General features: G+C 35.1%; 2 protein-coding genes across 2 annotated transcripts; both read left to right on the top strand.

Moving 5' to 3' along the window:
- Nucleotides 1-10,687: 10,687 nt before the first annotated feature.
- LOC114363336 (neuropeptides capa receptor-like) lies at nucleotides 10,688-12,309 on the top strand. The gene is made up of 2 exons (XM_028319024.1): nucleotides 10,688-10,985; nucleotides 12,290-12,309. Exons 1-2 carry the CDS (start codon nucleotides 10,688-10,690, stop codon nucleotides 12,307-12,309), a joined length of 318 nt encoding a protein of 105 aa, XP_028174825.1.
- A 2,726-nt stretch (nucleotides 12,310-15,035) lies between these two features.
- Nucleotides 15,036-15,333, top strand: LOC114363346 (neuropeptides capa receptor-like; the record flags this gene model as incomplete). Its single annotated transcript, XM_028319034.1, has 1 exon — nucleotides 15,036-15,333. A coding segment is annotated over exon 1 (298 nt), but the record flags the coding sequence as incomplete, so codon positions are not given.
- Nucleotides 15,334-23,511: the final 8,178 nt, after the last annotated feature.

Raw genomic sequence — 23,511 nt, 5'->3', positions numbered from 1 at the left:
GAATAAACGGTGAGTTCGAAATTGCTTGTAGCATCCCGGACACGGAACACATAAACAAAACACGTGTGAGCGACGAGGGCCCGAAAGAAGTACGAGTAAATGCAAAGAAATTAATAAATGTTTTCTTACTAATATTACCTACCATGTTTCAAACGATGCAAAGTTATTATAAAAACTTGATTATATCACATTTAAACGTTATTGTAGGTCGTAGTAGGGGAGACCGAGGATAGTTGTAACAGTGGTGAGTTCTCACAAAGCCGATTTCTCTGTGTCTATGACAGTTAGCAAGCTGAAAATTTCACGCAACTGTGGAGTTTCGAAAGAACAACGAATTCGCAAAGTTGCTAGCTCGATACAGTCTAGATTCAGAGAAATTGCCTTTGTGACAACCCATCACTGTTACTACAACTCTCCTCGGTCTCCCCTAAGTGTAAACAATGACTGAACACGCTACCATCAAATTGACAACCGTTTCCAACTGTTTACTGTCACAAGATTAGTAGGTTACGAAACAAAAAAGAAGCTTCACAAATGGCATCGTGGCCATAATAGGATATCATTAGCACGACAATGGCGGCTTTGAATGGGCCGTCATCAAACATGATTTTTCGAGCGGTAAGTAAAAGCTGCACCATTATACACGGGGCATTTCAGACGCGACGTTTTTGTAAACGTCAGTAATGTTTCAAGCTTTTTCTGGGATAAACTCACGTGTGTTGATAGAACGTAGTCGGCCTACGTAGGCATATTTGTGAATCGTTTGAATAAAAAGAAAATACGTATGTATAACAAATAATGAACTAATGATTGGGCAGATGATGATGATTTTGGTCGTAATTGTATTTTAGTAGTGCTCCCATTAATATTTAACTACGATGACTTCATCGTAATCGCAAATGTAAAGGTTGCAAATGTAAACCTTTGCGATAAAATAAAAGTCCTATCAGTTCCTGTTCTTTGCAAAAATAAAAATATTTTTGCATATTTTGGTAAATACAGAATTTCTAGCTTTTCTAATAAAGCTTTATAAAATCGCTTTATCAATTAATTACGTCTCTTAGGTACACAACTAAATATTTATTTGTAGTCTACTTAATTAATACTGAACTCATTTGCAATTTAATTTAACTCAGAAAGTTACAAGGTCTCAGGTCATTTAGTAAAAAATATTTAATAAAAACTTGACTGATCGCTTTTGTACAAATAGGTAAGTTTGCCCTTGGAGCATTAAACTTGATGTTCTCTGGCGAGATATTTTCTCAGAAAACTACTAATAAACATGATAAATTTAAAAGTTATAGCTACTGAGATACTAATTACTAATAAGAGTTAACATCGTGCCACAAATGATGTTTATACAGAAGGTTTCCCGGGAGTGCTAAGTGGCTTATAATATTAAATTGCAATTTCATGAATCGCATATCGGCCTAATATTTCAGTTGGTGACTATACGACGCTTTTATTTTTGGTCCGACAAGTCGTTGAGTAAAGTCAAGTAGGTACGTATCACCCAAGGTGCCATGACATCGGCATCAAATATTTACATTCCAGGAATTATCTCTTGATGTATAAGTTGTATAAGTGATTGCATTGTATTGTTTTCAGATATAAAATAATATTCCTTACTACTTACTTCTGTCTCGATTAGAGCTATAGTCTATTAGGGCTGCCTTCGCAATAATCTTAATAGTAAATTAATTTTAGAGTTGATCGTCCTTAATTACCCAGTGGAACGAGAGTATTTCTATAAATATTAACCAAATTACGCACTTTTCAGATGATTTATTGGAATTACTCTTTATATGCCTTACATTTGCGTTTATTTCCAAAAATATTCAATTCCATGAAAATTTCTATTGAGGTAGAGTTGTTAGGTAAGTAAGTAGGTATTGTATCTTGGACTTTTCTTTGGAAATGGATGACTTTTAAGTAGTAGCAGCGTAGCCCAACTGTTCGACATTTGACTGTCGATTCAAAAGCTCACAAGTTCAAACCTCTTTGGTGCTAGTTTTGGCGTAATATAGCTACTGATACTGACGCGTTAGACTTGAAATTTATTTATTTATTTATTTTATGGAAAACAAACAGCATATATGCATTATTAATAGATGAGGCGGTTAAGATCAAAAATGCCTTACATAGTTTTCACAAATAGCATATCAAGATACAATCCAAAACAAAACCATTTAGCATGCAGTATAACTACAGTATATGAAAAAAGTTAAAACAATACAGAAAATACCTACTAAAGCCATACCAAAATAGCAGAATATTAAGCAGTAAACAGATACTTCAACTTTTTACCGGGAGAGTGCTAAGTAGTGTCGCCAAAGAATTCTTTATTACTTTGATTTTTGAAGTAGTTTGGTCTCACAATATGAAAAAGGTCAACATTTTCAGAATAATTGCTGTTAAAAGTTTTGAAAACTCTGTTAAAGAAGGAATTGCGTCCATAATTAGTGGTACATGCATCAACGTGAAGTCTAAGATAATTTCTCCTGACATTGGCACACTGATGTGTCAGAGACAAGTCATAGACAATATGGAGATAACACATGATTTTAAACGTCAAGTCAATTTGACAAGTCTCACAAATTTTCATCGTCCACGTATTTTGCTAAAATAATTTGTTTCAAAGATTGATTTCAAACTTGTATAAACGTGAAAATAAAGTTGGTTTCATGGGCTTGTTAAATAATGTGTATGATATTATGAACACGTAAGTGATTATGGTGTAATTGTGTATGAAAGTGTTTGTTTACATCTCTGCTGGATTCTAAAAAATCAAGGTATAGTTTTGGCGTAATATAGCTACTGATACTGACGCGTTAGACTTAAAAATACCTTTTTAGATCTCTTATAAATTGTCAACCCTATTAAAAGTAAGTCTTTGAAGCAATATTAGCACTCAAGCGTAAATTGCAAATGGCGAGAAATTGCACCGAGGAAAAATATTATAATAATCTCAAGGCAGCTCTACCCTAATGGCATACGCTTGACTTATGGCGCCGGGCGCATCACGGCGTGATAGAATGTGCAATGTGCATAAATCGCACAACAGGGTGACGTAGGACGTAGGCTTGTGGGGCGCGTCGCGACAGAAAGCAGTTGATAGTTCCTAGAGTTCATTACGATGCTTTCATCATAGCACTTGAAAAGTGATTCAAGTGATCACAGAGATCATTTTGTGCCTGCCATCATTCGACAGTTTGAAATATGTTTAAGTGACAGATCACAGAGAACATTGTTGTTTCTATACTTACAAATAGGTACCTACATGTAACTACGAGAATATTTGTAGTGCCATAAGATGATACGATACTCCTACGAATACCTAGACAAACCACACTTTCCTTGAGGTACCTATATTTACAAGTGAGCATACTATTTTAAGGCATGTCGCTTTACCTCTGCGGTTTATTCAGAATTTGCCAAACGTTATACAATATTAAAGTCTTGTTTATGAAAGCTCTGAGGTACGAGTATGCTCAATAAAACATTACTCTGCTATATGTAGCCAAGTATATAGGTTTAAGCTAGGTACATTTCTGTTTCAGAATGTAACGTAGGACATACCGCAAACATAATCTAGTACTTACTACATACATTTAAGTGCATTGAATGTAAGCTCTTTTAATGTTTATAATTTATATGTTATTTTAAACTATCACCTTCCTTTGTAAAGATAGTGGTTAGTGGAGTTTGAACCTGATCTGGAGATTCTGGAATCGATATCCAGACGGGGAACATAAAATCTTAACAACATAATTTACTTTTATTTGATGCCTACATAACTAACCAATATCATTTAGCAGGGTTTTCAATTTTTGAATTTAACATAAAATAAAGCCTAGTATTATATTGTCTATCTGATCCATAATCAAATACCTACTGTATAAATAAATTACAATACCAGAGCTGGAGAAGTAATGCCGAAGTGTAGTTTATTTATTACGCGCGTGACAACATTCCCGTCACGTAGTAAAGAATATAAGTAGTGAGTCTGGTCGGGCATATCGGAGGATAGTCTTCTGAAAGCTTTCGATCTCAAGTGGAAAACTAATACCTGATATAGTTATTATTTGCCGAATAATGTCTCAATAAGGATAAATAATAATAAATAAATAAATCTTTGGACAATTTCACACAGCGCCAGCTAGCCCCAACGTAAGCAACTTAATGCTTGTGTTATGGGTGCTAGCTTAACGGATGTACTACTTATATACTTTTTTTTTAAATACATAAATATTATACATAGTCACACCCAGACCCGTCACAGAAATTAACCCGTTAAAATTCATCATTTCAATTTCTGCCCGGCCGGGAATCGAACCCGGGACCTCTCGGCATAGTAGTCCGTTCTGTGTACCTACCATGAGTCTACGTTTAGGTGTGCTCGCTAGCGAGTACGTCAAAAATCTCTAGAAGATTTTGTTTCTTGAAAGTAGCCGCTAGGGGCGCTGCACAATATGTCATACAATTAATGTCATTTTTTTACGCAGTCGCTAGCGAGCACTCCTATCGTAAACTCATGGTAAGCACACTGAACCACTACACCAAACGGCCGACAGTAAATACATAGGCCGAAGGAAAAATTCCTTTACGATTCATCCTACTAATATTATAAATGCGAAAGTTTGTATGGATGTCTGGATGTTAACATGTTTGTTACTCTTTCACGCAAAAACTACTGAACGGATTTTGATGAAATTTTGCAGTATTATAGTTTATAACCCAGAATAACCTATAGGCAATAATTTATGACGATCTGTGACAAACTAAATTTCACGCGGGAGAAACCGCGGGCAAAAGCTAGTCTTAGATATAGCATAATCGCACGTATTACATACATATAAGATGCCATCTGGCTCGTACATGAAGATCACAAACAACGAGGCACGTGCCCTCTAAACGTTCGTCGTAAACGTCTATTTAATGACTTTGACAAACCACTGACGTGACGTGAGTCCGCGACGTGAGCTCGACACGTTTGAACTACCATTAATTTATTACTACAATAATGTTATTAATTTAGTAATACCTTACAATAATATTACCACATTTTGACCGTCGATATCTCGCTCAGGACTTACATTAATGTTTACGACAGTCAAATGTCAAAACGTCACGTGGTACTGCTGGCGCAGTTACGCTGTATACCAGAGGTAGGTATGAGTGGGTTGGTTAATAGTTTGTAGTGATTTATTAAGCCTTAAAAGTATTATCATAAGAACGTTTACCCAGGCCCTTCCGCCGGTTGTGTCACGCACACCGAATTGGAAGTAGCTTTCCTTAATGAGTTTCATTAATCTCCATTTAAGCTTCCGCCCAAAGCAGCTGTATTGGTGGGGATTCCGCTAAGCTTATGGTGAACAGCGTCTTATATTTTGAAAAATTACTTTACCGATACTTTTACTCGAAAAATGAGGCTTCTGTAGCTGAAACTTAATGACCCTCTTTGAGGTTCCAGATGAGACACATAAAATTATTTGGAAACGGCTAACTGCCTTGCATGCATGCAAAGGAGCAAAGGGGACTGTACCAGAGTAAATACAAATGAGTAGGTCATCTTCATAGAAACGCACCGAGCGCGGTTTGTATGTGAGCGCGCCAATATACTCGTACGTATGCGGCGCGGCGTCTTTCCGTTCTATACATGGCCAGAACGCACCCATAGGAAACTGCTCGTGTATATTTCGGAGTNGTTGGGATACTCCTGGGCAGGTTATAGGATACTTAGGAATTCCAACGGGAATGGGAATTAGCTAATCTAATTCGCTTAAGTTAGACGCTTGAAATTTGGCATGCAGGTACCTTAGTAAACTTAAAGCTTAGTTACAATAGGATATTGCAAAATTCTTACGGGAACGGGAGTTAGCGGGAAAAAACATTTGTATGAAAAATCTAAACCGCTTAAGTTAGACGCTTGAAATTTGACATGCAGGTACCTTAGTAAACTTAAAGTTTAGTTACAACAGGATATTGCAAAATTCCCACGGGAACGGGAGTTAGCGGGAAAAAACAATTGTATGAAAAAATCTAAACCGCGTAAGATAGATGAAGGGGGTAAAACGGGATCCACGCGTACGAAGTCGCGGGCGGCCGCTAGTACAATATTAAAGTCTTGTTTATGAAAGCTCTGAGGTACGAGTATGCTCAATAAAACATTGCCCTGCTAACTGTAGCCAAGTAGGTAAATAGGTTTAAGCTAGGTACATTTCTGTTTCATAATGTAACGTAGGACATGTCGCAAACATAATCTAGTACTACATACCTACATAATTTAAGTGTATCGAATGTAAGCTCTTTTAATGTTTATAATTTATATTATTATGTTATTTTAAACTATCACCTTTGTGGTCTAGTGATTAGTGGAGTTCGATCCTGATCTGGAGATTCTGGGATCGATTCCCAAGCGGGAAACAAAAATTAATATATCCATCCTTCAATAGAATTGTTTGAGATGACATCATAATGTACTTTATTGGATGCCTACAATAATGTAGGGGTTTTATTAAGAAGAAACAGAATGAATACCTAAAACATAAAATCAAGCTTAGTATTATATTGTCTATCTGATCCATAATCAAATACTGTATAAATAAATTACAATACCAGAGCTGGAGAAGTAATGCCGAAGTGTTCTTTAATTAAGTATTACGCGCGTGACAACATTCCCGTCACGTAGTAAGGAATAGTGAGTGCTGGTCGGGCATATCAGAGGATAGTCTTCTGAAAGCTTTCGATCGACCTCCCTGTCGATTTCTAGTGGAAAAATAATACCTGATATAGGTCTTATTTTCCGAATAATGTCTCAATAAGGAAATACATAGGCCGAAGGAAAAATTCCTTCAAGGTACATCCTACTAATATTATAAATGCGAAAGTTTGTATGGATGTCAACATGTTTGTTACTCTTTCACGCAAAAACTACTAAACGGATTTTGATGAAACTTTGCAGTATTATAGTTTATAACCCAGAATAACATATAGGCTATAATTTATGACGATCTGTGACAAACTAAATTTCACGCGGGTGAAACCGCTGGCAAAAGCTAGTCTTAGATATAGCATAATCGCACGCATTACATACATACATATAAGATGCCATCTGGCTCGTACATGAAGGTCACGAACAACAATCCGCGTGCCCTCTAAACGTTCGTCATAAACGTCTATTTAATGACTTTGACAAACCACACAAAATGAGGCTTCTGTAGCTGAAACTTAATGACCCTCTTTGAGGTTCCAGATGAGACACATAAAATTATTTGAAAACGGCTAACTGCCTTGACCGCACATGCATGCAAAGGAGCAAAGAGGACTGTACGTCAATAGAATAACGCCACTTTTACAGCAAAATTGCCACGTATACAGCAAAATTTACAAGTGAGTGCCGTTAAATCTGATAACTCACAAATTGTCCATTCTAAAATGTTCAGTACCGCTTTCGGCGTCATTTGTATGGCTATTAATATTATCGAGAACGTATGTAAAGCGTCCCTAAGGCCTCGTCTAGGGGTCAAATCCGCAAAAAAATCTTCTCTTTTTATCTCAGAGCGAAAGAGAGAGCTGAATATATCGAAACCATTGTAGGTATAGAGTGGTCTCAGATTCGGCCTGCGATAATAAACATGAATTGTTCAAGGGAGTATACAGTATTTTAAATTGTTTAGGGATCTGTACTGTGTCTAAAAATATTTTTTTAAAGTATTAAAAAGTTAGTGCTACGAATCAAAGAAATGAACCACGATCAACATTAAATACTTAGTTGATTTTCTCATATTAGATCAATAAAAAAACCAACTGACCCTTTTCGATTTAATTTACTGAAGGCACTGAGACGGCTCTTGCCCTAAACGCGAAAGCATACAAGTTTTAATTTAAGTAATTCTTAGTAGGTATAACTACGGAACCCAGACAGCGTTTTATTAGATTTTTACAGAATGTTTTATTTGAATTAGGGACGTGTCGTTGTTTGAAACAGTCCGTTTTAACAATGCAAATGGGAGTGATCCAGGCTTTGTTTGCGAACCCGAATAAAAGATCGGATTATTCGCATCTGCAGCAATAAGATAAACATTTAAAGGTGAAGTCGTCAATGCAATCTGCTTTTATAGCTTTTTGGAAATGGCAATACGAGTACGAGCACCTTCTCTGATGACAGTTGTGTAATTAAACGGTTTTATTATTGAGTAAAGTGCCTCAAATTAAGCACAGTACTCACTTAAAGGAGAAATAGCAAATTATTTCAAGTGACCTCTGAGACCCGACCCAATTTAGATAAGTTCGTTTCTTAATGGAACCGGCCGGAAATCAAACCTGGTATCACTTGCGCTCAGACAATTCATTGCTGTTTCGATAAATTCACACCTTCGAAATTGGGTCTTTAGTGATCGTAATAACCTGTCTCTGCTCGTGTAAGTCTCTCTATGTTTTAGTGGTTCCTGAGTTATACTCGTGGCACTCGTGGGCTTAGGGCTTGATTCCCAGGGTGACCTGAAGTGTGACCTTGAATGATCAAGTGGAAAAAGTAACTTTTTCAATTGGGTGTTAATTCCCATTTAAAGATTTAAACCATTAAATAATTTGATAAAAGAGCCTAGGCAAATTTAAGTAGGTAGGTACTACCTATGCTGTGGACAGATAAAGTATGGGAGTCCCATGTAGCGATTCCTTGAATACGATTCACGTGAAAAGTAATATAAATTATACATATTTAAGGGTACTATGTAATATATTCGGGTGAAATCAGAGCCGGGTTTTCTGTTATCAATAATAGAAAATAGAACCATTCCGTCGTGTTAAAAGCTCAGCATTGGGGTAGTCATACATAAAACATTAGTATCTAAGACAAATAGACAACCTTTCTGAATTTATACGGATTGTATGGGGAACAGATTTATACTTTTGTGTACGGATAACAGGGATTAAGTACGAAAATAACTTATTTAATTTGTATTGTTAAGGCCCGATTCGACGAAACTACCCGAGATAGATAGAGAGCCCGATCCGAGAATAACTTGGTATAACTGGCACATTGACAGTTTCAGTATAAATACGTCAAAACTGACGATTTATTCTGAGATCAATATTTACTCTTGTTTGGTCGAATCCACCCTTAATCGAATAACCATGTAGGAAACCTTTTACCAAAAGCCTAAATTAATGTAGAAGGCTAAAAAAGTTTTAAGGACTTCGAAAAAAGGTTTTCTGATTAGCATTACCTTCTACCAAGTAAAAAGCCAAAAGTTTTCTTCTTCATACATCCAAACTTAGACTTCTCCGAATACAAAACCTGCAGAAAGTTCTTTTCTGTTTATTGTGGAAACCAATTAGTGTCAAGGAGTAATAAATAGAGTTTAATTTATTCCATTACTCAAATTTTTCAGTGGTCGGATAACTTTTTCTGGAGAAAGTAATTGACTGTATTTTCTATCTTACAATGCACTTTGTACAATGATTGACGTGTATAAGTGTACAGGTAGTTACTTTTTTATGTGACAGAAGCAAACTATTAAAAATGATTTTCAATATCCCACAATTGTTTACAACAGTTGCGAAATATTTTACTTTATTTACAGAAATGTACACAAGCGACACTGCAAGTAAAGCATATTATAGGATATTAATTTTCATCACTTTATTGATTGGAATTTCCAGCTAAGCCATCGATGAATATTCTTCTTTATTAGGCTGCTGCGTACACACGAGGGGATTTTTATTAAATTCATAAGTCATCGTGAGAGCAGCGTCCTCTTAACGGTTTTTAATAATTAAAAATATTTCTCTCGGAATAATACCTGGGGAATTTTATTTGACAGTGCGGGCCTATTGTTGTTACTTGTGAGTAACAAAGGTTTTTCCAGAGAATATGTCTTTGAAAACAATGTCTGTGGGAAAACAATTGCTGTACGGGAATATATTGAAAACAAAAAAAGAATTCTGCAAATCTTTTGAAATGTTTCTGATAACTAATGAAACTATAGGTCACCGCACTTGACCTCGAGGTTACTGACGAATATCTATATCGAAATAAACTGCTTTGTTTAATGAAAGTCAAGTGTATAAAAATTTATATATGTTAATTACAGCAATAAAGCGTTTTACGGTGTCTTCCGTCGACTGAACTAGAACTAAAAGTTGTTGAAAGTTGACAAAGAACGGAAAAGAAAAAAAATCTACTGAATTTGTAATTACTTAGAAGCCAGACACGAAATCGTCTGTTCTACTGTAGCAATGTATATTTTACTTGTAAAACTATCAAGACAACACAAGTTAACTGTACGTACAGTTGTAAACAGAACATAGTCTGCCAAGCCGGCATCGCGCAGTGCCGCCGTAGCTACGGAGCGCACCAGTCGTAACGCGCTGCTACGCCGTAGCCGCTACGAGAGCGAACTTACTTCGCTACGTAAAGCTTATTAGTTACTTTAGAAATCGAATGGTTTTGAAGGTTCTAGTATGTTCAGAGGTATGATTGTGTTTTGAAGGTGTATAAGAAGTTTTAAATTTAATTTGGTGCAGTTTATTAAGTAAAATTCACATCTTTTTTACGTTAATAACTTTCTGAGATGAAATGAGAATTGGTCGTTAACTTTCAGTGATGAACTGAGTTAATTTAGTGTCTTAAAAAAATGTGTCAAAACTTTACCTTTTTTGAAGTGTAATAAAAAGCCTCAAGATGGAGGAGTCGTTCCTTCGGCCGAACGAGACAAACGAGCAGTTCTACAAGAGATGCACGAACCTCAGCTACTTCGACTGCAGCGAGGAGGAGATGCTGTGGTGGATGATGGGCCCGCGCCGGCTGCCGCTGCAAGAGATAGTTCCCATCTCCCTGGTGCTGGTGGTGATCTTCCTGACTGGTGTAGCTGGGAATGCGGCGGTCTGCGTCGTCATCGTCCGCCATCCTGCGCTGCATACCGCGACTAACTATTACCTGTTCAGCTTGGCGCTCAGCGATCTGTTGCTGCTGCTGTTTGGTAAGTTTTACTCGTCATTCAATTAACGAACGTTTAGTGTTAACAATAGTAAATAGTTTAGACGATTTTATCAATAGAAAGTTATGTTATAATTAATACTATCTAACAATGTTTGAATTATGTTAATTTATAATACGTACAATAAATGTATAAAAAAATAATATACGTATTTTAGAAATTACGATTATCTACCGGGGCTCAGACTAAAAATTGTTTTTAAAGCAGCAACATTTTTGGAGAACAATTTAATTTAGTTGTTACCTATTTAATCGTCTTATGATCGTATTGGACATAATCTAAAATAAATAAATTCTATGAAATTATGCTTAAACCTGAGAAAGCCGGTACCTACGAAAGTTTTAATAACTTAATCACGCTGGAAAAGTTCTCCCTTTATTTTGTCTTCAAACAAAGATTTATTCGATACTTACAACAGATGTTTTTACAAGTTATTGGCTGTCGTGAAGGGAAAATATTCTCGATATTTTAATGATTAGCAGAGATTACCCAATTTTCTGAATATTTGCCTATAAATAGATCGATCTATGTAATATCTGAGGCTCAACAAAGTTTGTTCCCTTTTGTGTGTAGGCAGAATAAATCTAAAGAATTATGATTTTATACTCCAGAGATAACTTCCCGTCGCAGCCCGTTTCAGCTATGAAGCTCAATTAAAGGGACTTATAAAATCTATTATTACAGCAAAATAAAGAAAAATATAAGAGTCCAAAACTATGGTAACGCCCCTACATTAGCAAACAATAGAAAAGTGACCAACAAAAGTTATCACGAAAAAAAATATAGCTCACACTCTCTACTTACTATTAAGCCCCTCATCTACGATGACTTGGCTCCTTTTGTTCTGCGATTGCCTATTCGAACACAATGTGGATACGAGTAGGTATAAGTGGTTATTCAAGTCACTATAAATCAAGATAGTTATTCATATGGTGTACAATGAGTTTCATCATGTCCGTAAGCTGCAAATTAGTTAGATAGTTGAAATCGTAGCGCTGATTTTGGCAAACATTTTAGAAATATTAATCAAAAACAATAATAATATAATAATAACACTAATCGACTAAGCAATTCGTTATTTAATTCTACCTGTTTTGCCGCGGTTTTGTCTACTTGTAAATGCATCATTGATTTTGCATATTATTAGTAATGTGGGAAGTACTAATGTTTATTGATGAACTGCTATTGACGCACGAAATAGACAGATACCTATTACACTTATCTGTACATAAGTAAAAGCTACAAAGGTGTTTCGACTATTTGTAACAATCTGTTTTTCTTGTAAGTAATTGAAGTCGAAACATGATACCGCTGTCGGCTATAAAGGTGTGTTCAGTCAAGTGTGATACTCTTTTCATCGCTACTAAAATATTGCTAAAGTTGATCCAACAGATTTAAATGTGTATATTAGGTAGGTACTGTTTATTAATTATCCTGACTTCTCAGGATGGAGACCTATAGCCTTATTCACGTAACAAAACTTCAACCACAACAAATAGCGGAGTTGCGATCTTATAGAGTAATCGTTCTATCGAAATGACCCTTGTGAATACGGATTTAGAACTGTTTTCAATGGGACGACTTCTGATCAGCAAGATTTTGACTGTGTCAAAATATGTGAATTAGGCCACTAGTCTGTGATAAATATCTACGACATCCGTCACCGTCCCGGGCTATTGACTTGTAGCCAGGGGTTGCAGGGCAACTATTGAGAGGAAAAAGATAAGCTTTTGGCCTTAATGTACTCGGTGACATAGTATAAACCTTTTCCTAAGCGTTATTTAGAGCCGTGTATAAAACGTACAAAAACCTTCAAACATGAAAATATTAATTCGGATTAATTTATTTATTTAAATTCGAGTTTTTATAAATTTAGCTCATTTTATAACTTTTTATTATTGTGTCTATGTCAGAGGTCAAACTTCTTTTCACGTACGCCACCAAGTTTCTACTACTCGTATATTTCCAAAAAAAGTTGTTATATTTTCTGTTATACATTCAATGAGAATCTTAATAGCTAGGTAAGGCACTGTTGCATTAGTAAACACATCAGCGAGGCGTGAAGATACTTTACTATTCTCTTTTACAATGTTATTGTCAACATACGTTGCGTATCGAGGGCGCTTCATGTGTGAGCTCAAGGTGCGTGACACCCCTATACTGGGGTAGTCTAAGATTTATAGAGGGTTGATGTGCATATTATCTGGGGCTTTTCTTAAGCCTTTAACTGTTGGTGGCAGACTTGATACCACCAAATTTTTAACTTTAGTGAAATTACGTTTCAAAACCAATAAAAATATTATCATGTAGGTTTAGGTGACTAGAAAAATACTTCCTACCTACACACTCATCATTATATTCGTAGCAGAGTTTGTAATCCCCATCACTAAGCCCTTGTTATTGCTGATATTAATATTCGTGCCTATGGAATGTGAGTAAAATGTCCGCCCACGACTAAAAGTGTCGGATCAATTTTAGCTAAAAATATAAACGATAATACATTTATATTAAAAAGCTTATCTTAGATTCTCAAGAGGAGAAAGATGGATTGGGTGGATTTCTTTATTAAAATCTAATTTTTAATCAGTAGATATTTTAAGTCAGCATTCGCAAACCATGCCTAAGAAGATCCATAGACGGTAAATCTAACTACGTTAAAAATAGCTTCCCAAAAAAGACATAAGATATTATTAGATTTACCTAAAAGTTTAAAAATAAGTTACGAACGTCTGTTGCGTTCTGCTTATCGAATTTACTTCGGATGGTTTCACTTTGCTGTACCTCATACATATTGTATACAGAAAGTAAGAGGACCGTGTGAGATGGGTCAGCTTGCTACCCTAAAATAACAATTGCTATCAAAAATATAACCTTATTTATAGAAAAGGATTTGTACGAACTTTACAGTATTTATAGAGAATTCAGATATTTTAAAACGTTTTTGAATAGAATAGAATAGAATAGAAAAGGTTTATTGACACAGTAAGAAAAAAGACACAATACAAAAAAAACAACAAAAACACAAAATATGTAGGCTATTAAAAACAAGTGATGAGAAAAAAACTGTGCCAATAGGCACCCGCTCAGCATTTATCGTGACATGCTCAAAAGGGCAAGTCACGAAGCTGGTCTTCCGCGGACGCCCTTGCTTATTGCGCAACCCTTGGAGAAGACACCGTCCAAAAATAATGTAACCGTAAATTATATTTAGTGAAAGTTCGATGTCTCTCCAAGGGGCACGCAACGCAGGGTTGTGTGTATAATTCGGTTANTATCCCGGTTTTTGAAACAGGGACGCGCGCGATAAAGTTTTTCTGTGACAGACAAAATTCCACGCGGGCGAAGCCGCGGGCGGAAAGCTAGTATCGAAATAAAGCTTTGTTAAATGAAAGTCAAGTGTATAAAAAGTTATACATGTAATTACAGCAATAAAACGATGTCTTCCGTCGACTGAACTAGAACTGAAAGTTGTTTAAAGTTGACAAAGAACGGAAAAGAAAGAATATCTATTGAATTTGTAGTTTGTAATTACTTGAGAACCTAGACACGAAATCGTCTGTTCTGTAGCAATGTATATTCCACTTGTAAAACTATTAAGACAACACAAGTTAAATGTACGTACAGTTGTAAACAGAACCTATGTTCTGTTTTGCTTGGCCCATGCCAAGCCAGCATCGCGCAGTGCCGCCGTAGCTACGGAGCGCACCAGTCGTAACGCGCTGCTACGCCGTAGCCGCTACGAAAGCGAACTTACTTCGCTACGTAAAGCTTATTAGTTACTTTAGAAATCGAATGGTTTTGAAGTTTCTAGTATGTTAAGAGGTATGATTGTGTTTTGAAGGTGTATAAGAAGTTTCAAATTTAATTTGGTGCAGTTTATTAAGTAAAATTCACACCTTTTTTAAGTTAATAACTTTCTGAGATGAAATGAGAATTGGTCGTTAACTTTTAGTGATGAACTGAGTTAATTTAGTGTCTTAAAAAAATGTGTCAAAACGTTACCTTTTTTGAAGTGTAATAAAAAGCCTCAAAATGGAGGAGTCGTTCCTTCGGCCGAACGAGACGAACGAGCAGTTCTACAAGAGATGCACGAACCTCAGCTACTTCGACTGCAGCGAGGAGGAGATGCTTTGGTGGATGATGGGTCCGCGCCGGCTGCCGCTCCAGGAGATAGTTCCCATCTCCCTGGTGCTGGTGGTGATCTTCCTGACTGGTGTAGCTGGGAATGCGGCGGTCTGCGTCGTCATCGTCCGCCATCCTGCGCTGCATACCGCGACTAACTATTACCTGTTCAGCTTGGCGCTCAGCGATCTGTTGCTGCTGCTGTTTGGTAAGTTTTACTCGTCATTCAATTAATGAACGTTTAGTGTTAACAATAGTAAATAGTTTAGGCGATTTTATCAATAAAAAGTTATGTTATAATTAATACTATCTAACAATGTTTGAATTATGTATAATAAATGTACAATAAATGTATAAAAAAATAATATACGTATTTTAGAAATTACGATTATCTACCGGGGCTCAGACTAAAAATTGTTTTTAAAGCAGCAACATTTTTGGAGAACAATTTAGTTTTGTTGTTACCTATTTAATCGTCTTATGATCGTATTGGACATAATCTAAAATAAATTCTATGAAATAATGCTTAAACCTGAGAAAGCCGGTACCTACGAAAGTTTTAATAACTTAATCACGCTGGAAAAGTTCTCCCTTTATTTTGTCTTCAAATAAATATTTATTCGATACTTACAACAGATGTTTTTACAAGTTATTGGCTGTCGTGAAGGGAAAATATTCTCGATATTTTGAAGATTAGCAGAGATTTATTTGCCTATAAATAGATCGACCTAATTAATGTCTAAGGCTCAACAATGTTTGTTCCATGTGTAGGTAGAATAAATCTAAAGAATTATGATTTTATACTCCAGAGATAACTTCCCATCGCAGCCCGTTTCAGCTATGAAGCTCAATTAAAGAGACTTATAAAATCTATTATTACAGCAAAATAAAGAAAAATATAAGAATCCACAACCATGGTAACGCCCCTACATTAGCAAACAATAGAAAAGTGACCAACAAAAGTTATCACGAAAAAAAATATAGCTCACACTCTCTACTTACTATTAAGCCCCTCATCTACGATGACTTGGCTCCTTTTGTTCTGCGATTGCCTATTCGAACACAATGTAGATATACGAGTATAAGTGGTTATTCAAGTCACTATAAATCAAGATAGTTATTCACATGGTGTACAATAAGTTTCATCTTGGCCGAAAGCTGCAAATTAGATAGTTGGTATCATAGCGCTGATTTTGGCAAACATTTTAGAAATATTAATCAATAACACCAATTAACTAACCAATTCGTTAATTCATTTTAGCTGTTTTGCCGCAGTTTTGTCTACTTGTGCATGAAACATTTATTTTGCATATTATTAGTAAATTGCTATTGACGCAAGAAATAAGACACGTAATACACTAGGTTTTTTGTACATAATTAAAAGCTACATAGGTGTTTCGACTATTTGTAACAATTCTGTTTTTCATGTTAATTGAAGTCGAAACATGATACCGGTGTCGGCTTTAAAGGTGTGTTCAGTCATGTGTGATACTATTTTCATCGCTACTAAAATATTGCTAAAGCTGGTCCAGCAGATTTAAATGTGTATATTAGGTACTGTTTATTCATTATCCTGACTTCTCGGGGTGGAGACCTATAGCCTTATTCACGTAACAAAACTTCAACCACAACAAATCGCTGAGTTGCGATCCTATTGAGTAATCGTTCTATCGAAATGACCCTTGTGAATACGGATTTAGAACTGTTTTCAATGGGACGACTTCTGAACGTCAGCAAGATTTTGACTGTGTCAAAATACGTGAATTAGGCCACTAGTCTGTGATAAATATCTACGACATCCGTCACCGCCCCGGGCTATTGACTTGTAGCCAGGGGTTGCAGGGCAACTATTGAGAGGAAAAAAGATAAGCTTTTGGCCTTAATGTACTCGGTGACATAGTATAAACCTTTTCCTAAGCGTTATTTAGAGCCGAGTATAAAACGTAAAAAAACTTCAAACATGAAAATATTTATTCGGATTAATTTGTTTATTTAAATTCGAGTTTTTATAAATTTAGCTCATTTTATAACTTTTTATTATTGTGTCTATGTCAGAGGTCAAACTTCTTTTCTCGTACGCCACCAAGTTTCTACTACTCGTATATTCCCAAAAAAAGTTGTTATATTTTCTGTTATACATTCAATGAGAATCTTAATAGCTAGGTAAGGCACTGTTGCATTAGTATACACATCAGCGAGGCGTGAAGATACTTTACTATTCTCTTTTACTATGTTATTGTCAACATACGTTGCGTATCGAGGGCGCTTCGTGTGTGAGCTCAAGTGCGTGACACCTATACAGGGGTAGTTTGAGATTTATAGAGGGTTGATGTTGTGCATATTATCTGGAGCTTTTCTTAAGCCTTTAACTGTTGGTGGCAGACTTGATACCACCAAATTATGAACTTTAGTGAAATTACGTTTCAAAACCAATAAAAATATTTTCATGTAGAAGGTTAATAAAAAGCAATAACTTTTGTTTAGGTGACTAGAAAAATACTTCCTACCTACACACTTATCAATTATATTCATAGCAGAGTTTGTAATCCCCATCACTAAGCCCTTGTTATTGCTGATATTAATATTCGTGCCTATAAAATGTGAGTAAAATGTCCGCCCACGACTAAAAGTGTCGGATCAATTTTAGCTAAAAATATAAACGATAATACATTTATATTCTAAAGCTTATCTTAGATTCTCAAGAGGAGGAAGATGGATTGGGGGATTTCTTTATTAAAGTCAAATTTTTAATCAATAGATATTTTAAGTCAGCATTCGCAAACCGTGCCTAAGAAGATCCATAGACGGTAAATATAACGACGTTTAAAAATAGCTTCCCAAAAAAGACATTAGCTATTATTAGGTTTACCTAAAAGTTTAAAAATATTACGAACGTCTGTTGCGTTCTGCTTATCGAATTTACTTCGGATGGTTTCACTTTGCTGTACCTCATACATATTGTATACAGAAAGTAAGAGAACCGTGTGAGATGGGTCAGCTCGCCCTAAAATAACAATTGCTATCAAAAATATAACCTTATAGAAAAGGATTTGTACGAACTTTACAGTATTTATAGAGAATTCAGATATTTTAAAACGTTTTTGAAGTTAACTGAACTTAAAAGGGTTACAGTGACGGATTAGTAAAAGTTAGGGAAGATACCTTCAAAACATCAATTACATTCGCAAACTGTTCGCTGTGGAATCCTATTTTAAAAGTTTCACTTTCAAAGGGCCCGTAAAATGTTTCAAATACTAAACCTCGACGTATTTCGTCAATGTATTCTGACCTTTAACCGTCTGATAAATTGTTTGGCTAAGTAATTCAAAAAGTTATTCATAAACCTGAATAGGTACGTTTACCTACTATTAACTTGGATGGAAGTAACTGTAGATGGCCACAGATTACCAATAAGTTATTGTATGCCATAAACGACGATAAAAATTAATTAAATTATCAACTTTTACGACCTCAAACAAATCGTTTAATTATGTACATGTAAACATTGGTATTGTGAGCAGAATAATTGAACCTTTTTTGGAATTGATCTCCCTTGGGATTAAAAAGGTATCGCGTATGAAATTGTGTGCAAAAGCATTTTAAAGCATTCAATTTAGGTTATTGTTCTTTGTATCGCGACTGAACGAAAGTTGGAGGCAGATTTCTGTAGGTATATTTAACTACCGTACTTAAAAGTTGTTCTTTCTTATTTTGTCGTTATTTACTTAACAGCAAACCAGATTAGTTACTTATAAACATTCCCACACAATCTACTTCAAATAAGATTGATGAATTATAGAAAGAAAGAAAAATACAGTTGTATATCCCATGATCTGATAGTTCCTCGGTTCCTGAGAAACAATATAGATTGTGATGTAATAAGTTTATTTTCGATCGGGTAGAATACATTATTCAACAACATACATGTAAGCCGATCCAAAATAATGGGAAAAAGGTAAGATTTTTTGTTAGATTTTCATGTAATTACTTTGTATGTAATGCTGCAATAAATAAAATAAAATAAAATAAAAAGGGATAGGGAAAAGAAGAAGATACTTGAATGCATGCCAACATTCCACCGACGTAGTTCGAAGTGGAGGGTCTCATACCGAGGGAGCAGGAGGGACCTAAACTATCCGGCGAAGTTACTAGAAGTGTTTTGGTATTTGCAGATTGAGATATCTATTAGATAGGTGCTAGCTCGGAGCTATCATCAGTTCCCCAAACTACATATTAGTGAGACAATTACTTAGGTAAAGTTAGTTTGGTTTAATGGTAAATAGAATAATACCTATATTCACTGTTGATATTTTGCTCTACCCAGGTGCTTCTTTTTTTGATAAAAAGTTATTGGCCAGATTCGCCAGTTTCTATAGGTTTCAGATAGCTGTCAGACATGCGAAACGAAGTAAATGAGTATCTTAAGCTGTTTTCTGAAGAATTTACGTCCTCAAAATGGAAGTAATGGGTCCTATCTAGGAGAATTCCACGGTAAATTCATCTAGTCTAGAGTCTAGACAGTAGGGTAAATGATGCGAAACGAGGCTATTTCGTTCCGTAAGTAAGTACTTTTTAACTTCTTTTTTTAAACGCATTATTCCTGTGATTGTTTGTATCGTAAAAACTATTAGCAAGCCTTAGGGACAAGTGTTGACTTAAGAAATCAATATACCTAATTAAAATCTCAAAAACACTACTAGTTTGATTGGAAACAGTAATTGATTTCAAATAGTAATTAAAAACCGTTCCAATATTTTTCAACACAACACATTTTAATTGGTCTGCGGGGAAACTTCACCTCTATTTTAAAAGCATTTTATTATTTTAAATTTGAGTGTCACTTAGATAAAGATTTTTTTTTCTATTTATTGTTTTGCTTTAGCATTGTGTACTTAGTCGATCTCTTATTAAAAAGGAATTATCATCTCATTTATATTCATCCATATATTGAATAGCTTATTCTACGAAACAAACGTTATGTAACCTACATGTAGGATTTTCGATTCGTGGGAAATCAACTTACACAAAGCGATATGTTTAATTGCCAGAATATTGCGTACAAATGTCTAAGCTACAAAGGCATGTGGCTTGCGCTGTGTCAAATGGGCATAATCGTGCTTTTGAGGCAATACGGCAATAGAGCTGTCAGCGTGGCGACGATGTATTTGACATGATGGCAAAAACATAAGTAGGGATTACTGTTCCCCAACATAATATCGGTCATATATTTTCAGTTTTTATTATGTCAAAACAGCACAGAGAGCAGTCAGTCCCCACCCATATTATGTTTGCTCTTTTATACTTTAATGCTAAAAATCCGCTTAGCAACGCCCAGAACGTAGTTAATTAAACATTTTCAATAAAAAGGATACACATTTTAATACCCGTCCCGAACCTGCGCTAAGCCGGACAAACATTTATTCGACGAGATTGATAAAATTTTAATTACTGTTATTATTTTACAATTTTCGAGTGTAACAGAGTGCCTACTCATTATAAAGTCGTAGATTTATATTCCGAAACATTATAATTTCATTAATACGACTAAGTAAAAAGCGATATGACAAAAAAAACATAATTCTTGAATAAAAAATATATTATACACTAATTAATGTTACTATGCCTTCTAGCCTACAGTAGTAGTACAAAATAAATATAATATAATAAATAAATTAAAAATTTGTAAAACTTTTCTTTTGATTCTGAATAAACTAATTTGGTTTTTGCCATAATTTAATTACACGCTGTAATATTAAAAATTGTCTCACAGTTTCCCTTCACTCACTCAAGAATGTAAGTATGTAGGTACTTTGAACTACTTTGAAGTTTAAAGATTTTTTATTCAATTACAGTCCCAAGATTTAATCATAAATACAACGTACTCAGGTGACTTGCCGCTTCGCTATATTCGACCCTAAAGTGATAAATGAGCTTTCCGACTCCACCTACAGTTAGTTCCTGTCGTTGAAAAATGAAGTTGCTCCAAAGGTTTGCTCCATTTCAAACGGAAAAAGAGAGAAAAGCATTTTCTAAATTGCTTTGTCTACAGAACGACGTCGTGATCCGAGCTTTAATGTGTTTAATTACATAATAATATTAAAGTACAGATAATTTCTGTGAATTAGTGATTAGGAAGTTAATTCTCCCGTTCTGGTTGGATTCGCAATTAATCATTTTGCAGTGTGATTCCTAAGCAATCACAAGTTTATATTGTTGCAATATGCTAGAAGAACAATCATTTAAAGTCCTAAAGCTTAAAAAATATACAACAACATTAATGCTTCCTACATTATAACTTTAAACATGTAAATTAAAATTCAAATTCAAAATTGTCCCGATTCTGAATATGTTGAGCATAATGTGTTTTCACGCGGAAATTATTGCATTAAGCTTTTCAATATTGCTTTAAATACCGGCAGCCTGAAAACAACCAACTTCGTTACAAATGGGTTCATATTAAATGTTCTACTTACCTACTTTCACAGAGCCAAAGAGCATACTTACTTTTAAAAAATATACGCCTCGCGACGCATGAAACACTACTCGTTTCAAAGCCAGATTTCACACTAACAACGGCGTATAAACAGTAAATGAGACAGAAAAAGGCTAAAGAAAACCACTTAAATGAAATTACCATGTAAGTCTTTGAGGATGTTAAACGGTCTCGATACTTAGCTCTCGACTAAGAAGAAATCCCCGACATATGATGAGATTCAATAAAAAGCTTTTTAGCGAGAACACACACTATTTGCACAGCTCTTATAACTGAGAAAAGCGCGAAAAAGGGTCTTCAAGGGTTGGTCTTGAAAACCCACTCGTATGAATTGAGTAGGTACCATTATACATACGTAATAATATTGTTTAAAACCATTGTTTAAAACTCTGAATCTAATTTCTTTGACTCAAATGAAAAATGATGTACGATTGTAAACACGATTGAGAACTTGAACGACCAAGGGGTAATCTCAGTATCTATTGAACCGATTTAAAAATTCTTTCACCAATAGAAAGCCACATTATTGCTGAGTGTGTGTGAAAATCGAAAAATTCCACGCAGGCGAAGCCGCGGGCGGAAAGCTAGTTCGTAATAAAATCACAACCGCAATACTGAGTGGAAACAAAAACAAAATACATATAAGCACTGTGTAAAATTACAGCCCATTTACATTTATTTATTGTGTGAACTACGATATTGGTAACATAATAAAATAACTTAAGGGGTCCGGATCGTGCTACAACCACGACAATAAATTCGATGTCGACATCAATTTGCGAAATATTCTGCGTTTTGGCCAAAGATCCAAGGTGTGGATATGGTTGGCAAATTTCCCACGGGACGTATACCACCTGAAATTTCTATACCACATACGGAATATACGGATTAAGTAACAACACATCCAAAAAATAAAAAAGTGTTCAATACTTACGAATAGGTATCTAATACAAATCTTAAACTGAGCCAAACTTCTTCTTAAAAAGCCAATTTATTTTTCGGTGTTAATTTTATTAATCTGTCTTTAATTGCAAAGTGAAATGATTCATTTTCTGTTCAAACTCTGTTTTAGTACATTTTTTAAATATTAATTGGACTAATGTTTGCTGTCACAGCTTTTTCAAACAAGTAAATGGATGGCAAACGAATATAAACCATTAGCCAACCGCTACAACACATTTACTCAATATACCAACATAATAGACCAAAGATAGTCAATAATGTTATACTAACTTTCCTCATTAGTTTAACATAGGTACAGTAGGTATGTTAGAGGCCCAATGTGTAGAGGCAACGATGTTTTAAAACTGCAGAACTATACTAAAGTGGCCTAAAGTTAAGTAGGCAAGTATACCTAAGTAAGGTAGTAGGTACTCGTATTTATTAGTCGTACCGAGTTTACCCTTGTGTCTACAACCTTAATAAATTCTAGATACCTACAAGATAGTGTCAACAAATCCGAATATAATGGAAGGTTTTCAGAGGCTTACGTTACAGCCTAGGCTTACTAACGAGGCCCTTAAAAGCATATTCCATGATAAATTATTGTCACTAAAATATTAAATATTTACAGCTATAAAATACTCGATATTTTGTAGAAATTAGTTTCAAGTTCTAACATTGTTTTTACGAGTTAATTCTTAACCTTAATTACCTAGCAGTCTAGAGCAGACATTTTGAAGAAACCACAATTTGTTATAAATTAATTTTCTTGTGATATTAATATTTTATTCTTTGTTATGTATTTGCAATCTTACTCACATATGCGATTTTCAACCTTTATTAAACGTAGAAGATGAGATATTGAAAAATATTAAAATTACTTGTCTTTTGCGATTCTCGTGTGCCTACAAACTCCTTCTAAGTAAGAAGAAAAACCGAAAGTAAACATTA

Source organism: Ostrinia furnacalis, unplaced genomic scaffold, assembly GCF_004193835.3.
Source record: "Ostrinia furnacalis isolate ACB-3 unplaced genomic scaffold, ASM419383v2 OfSCF7067, whole genome shotgun sequence".
Classification (NCBI taxonomy): Eukaryota; Metazoa; Arthropoda; class Insecta; order Lepidoptera; family Crambidae; genus Ostrinia; species Ostrinia furnacalis.
The sequence above is the reverse complement of the archived record's forward strand: the minus strand, read 5'-3'. Positions and strand labels throughout refer to the sequence as shown.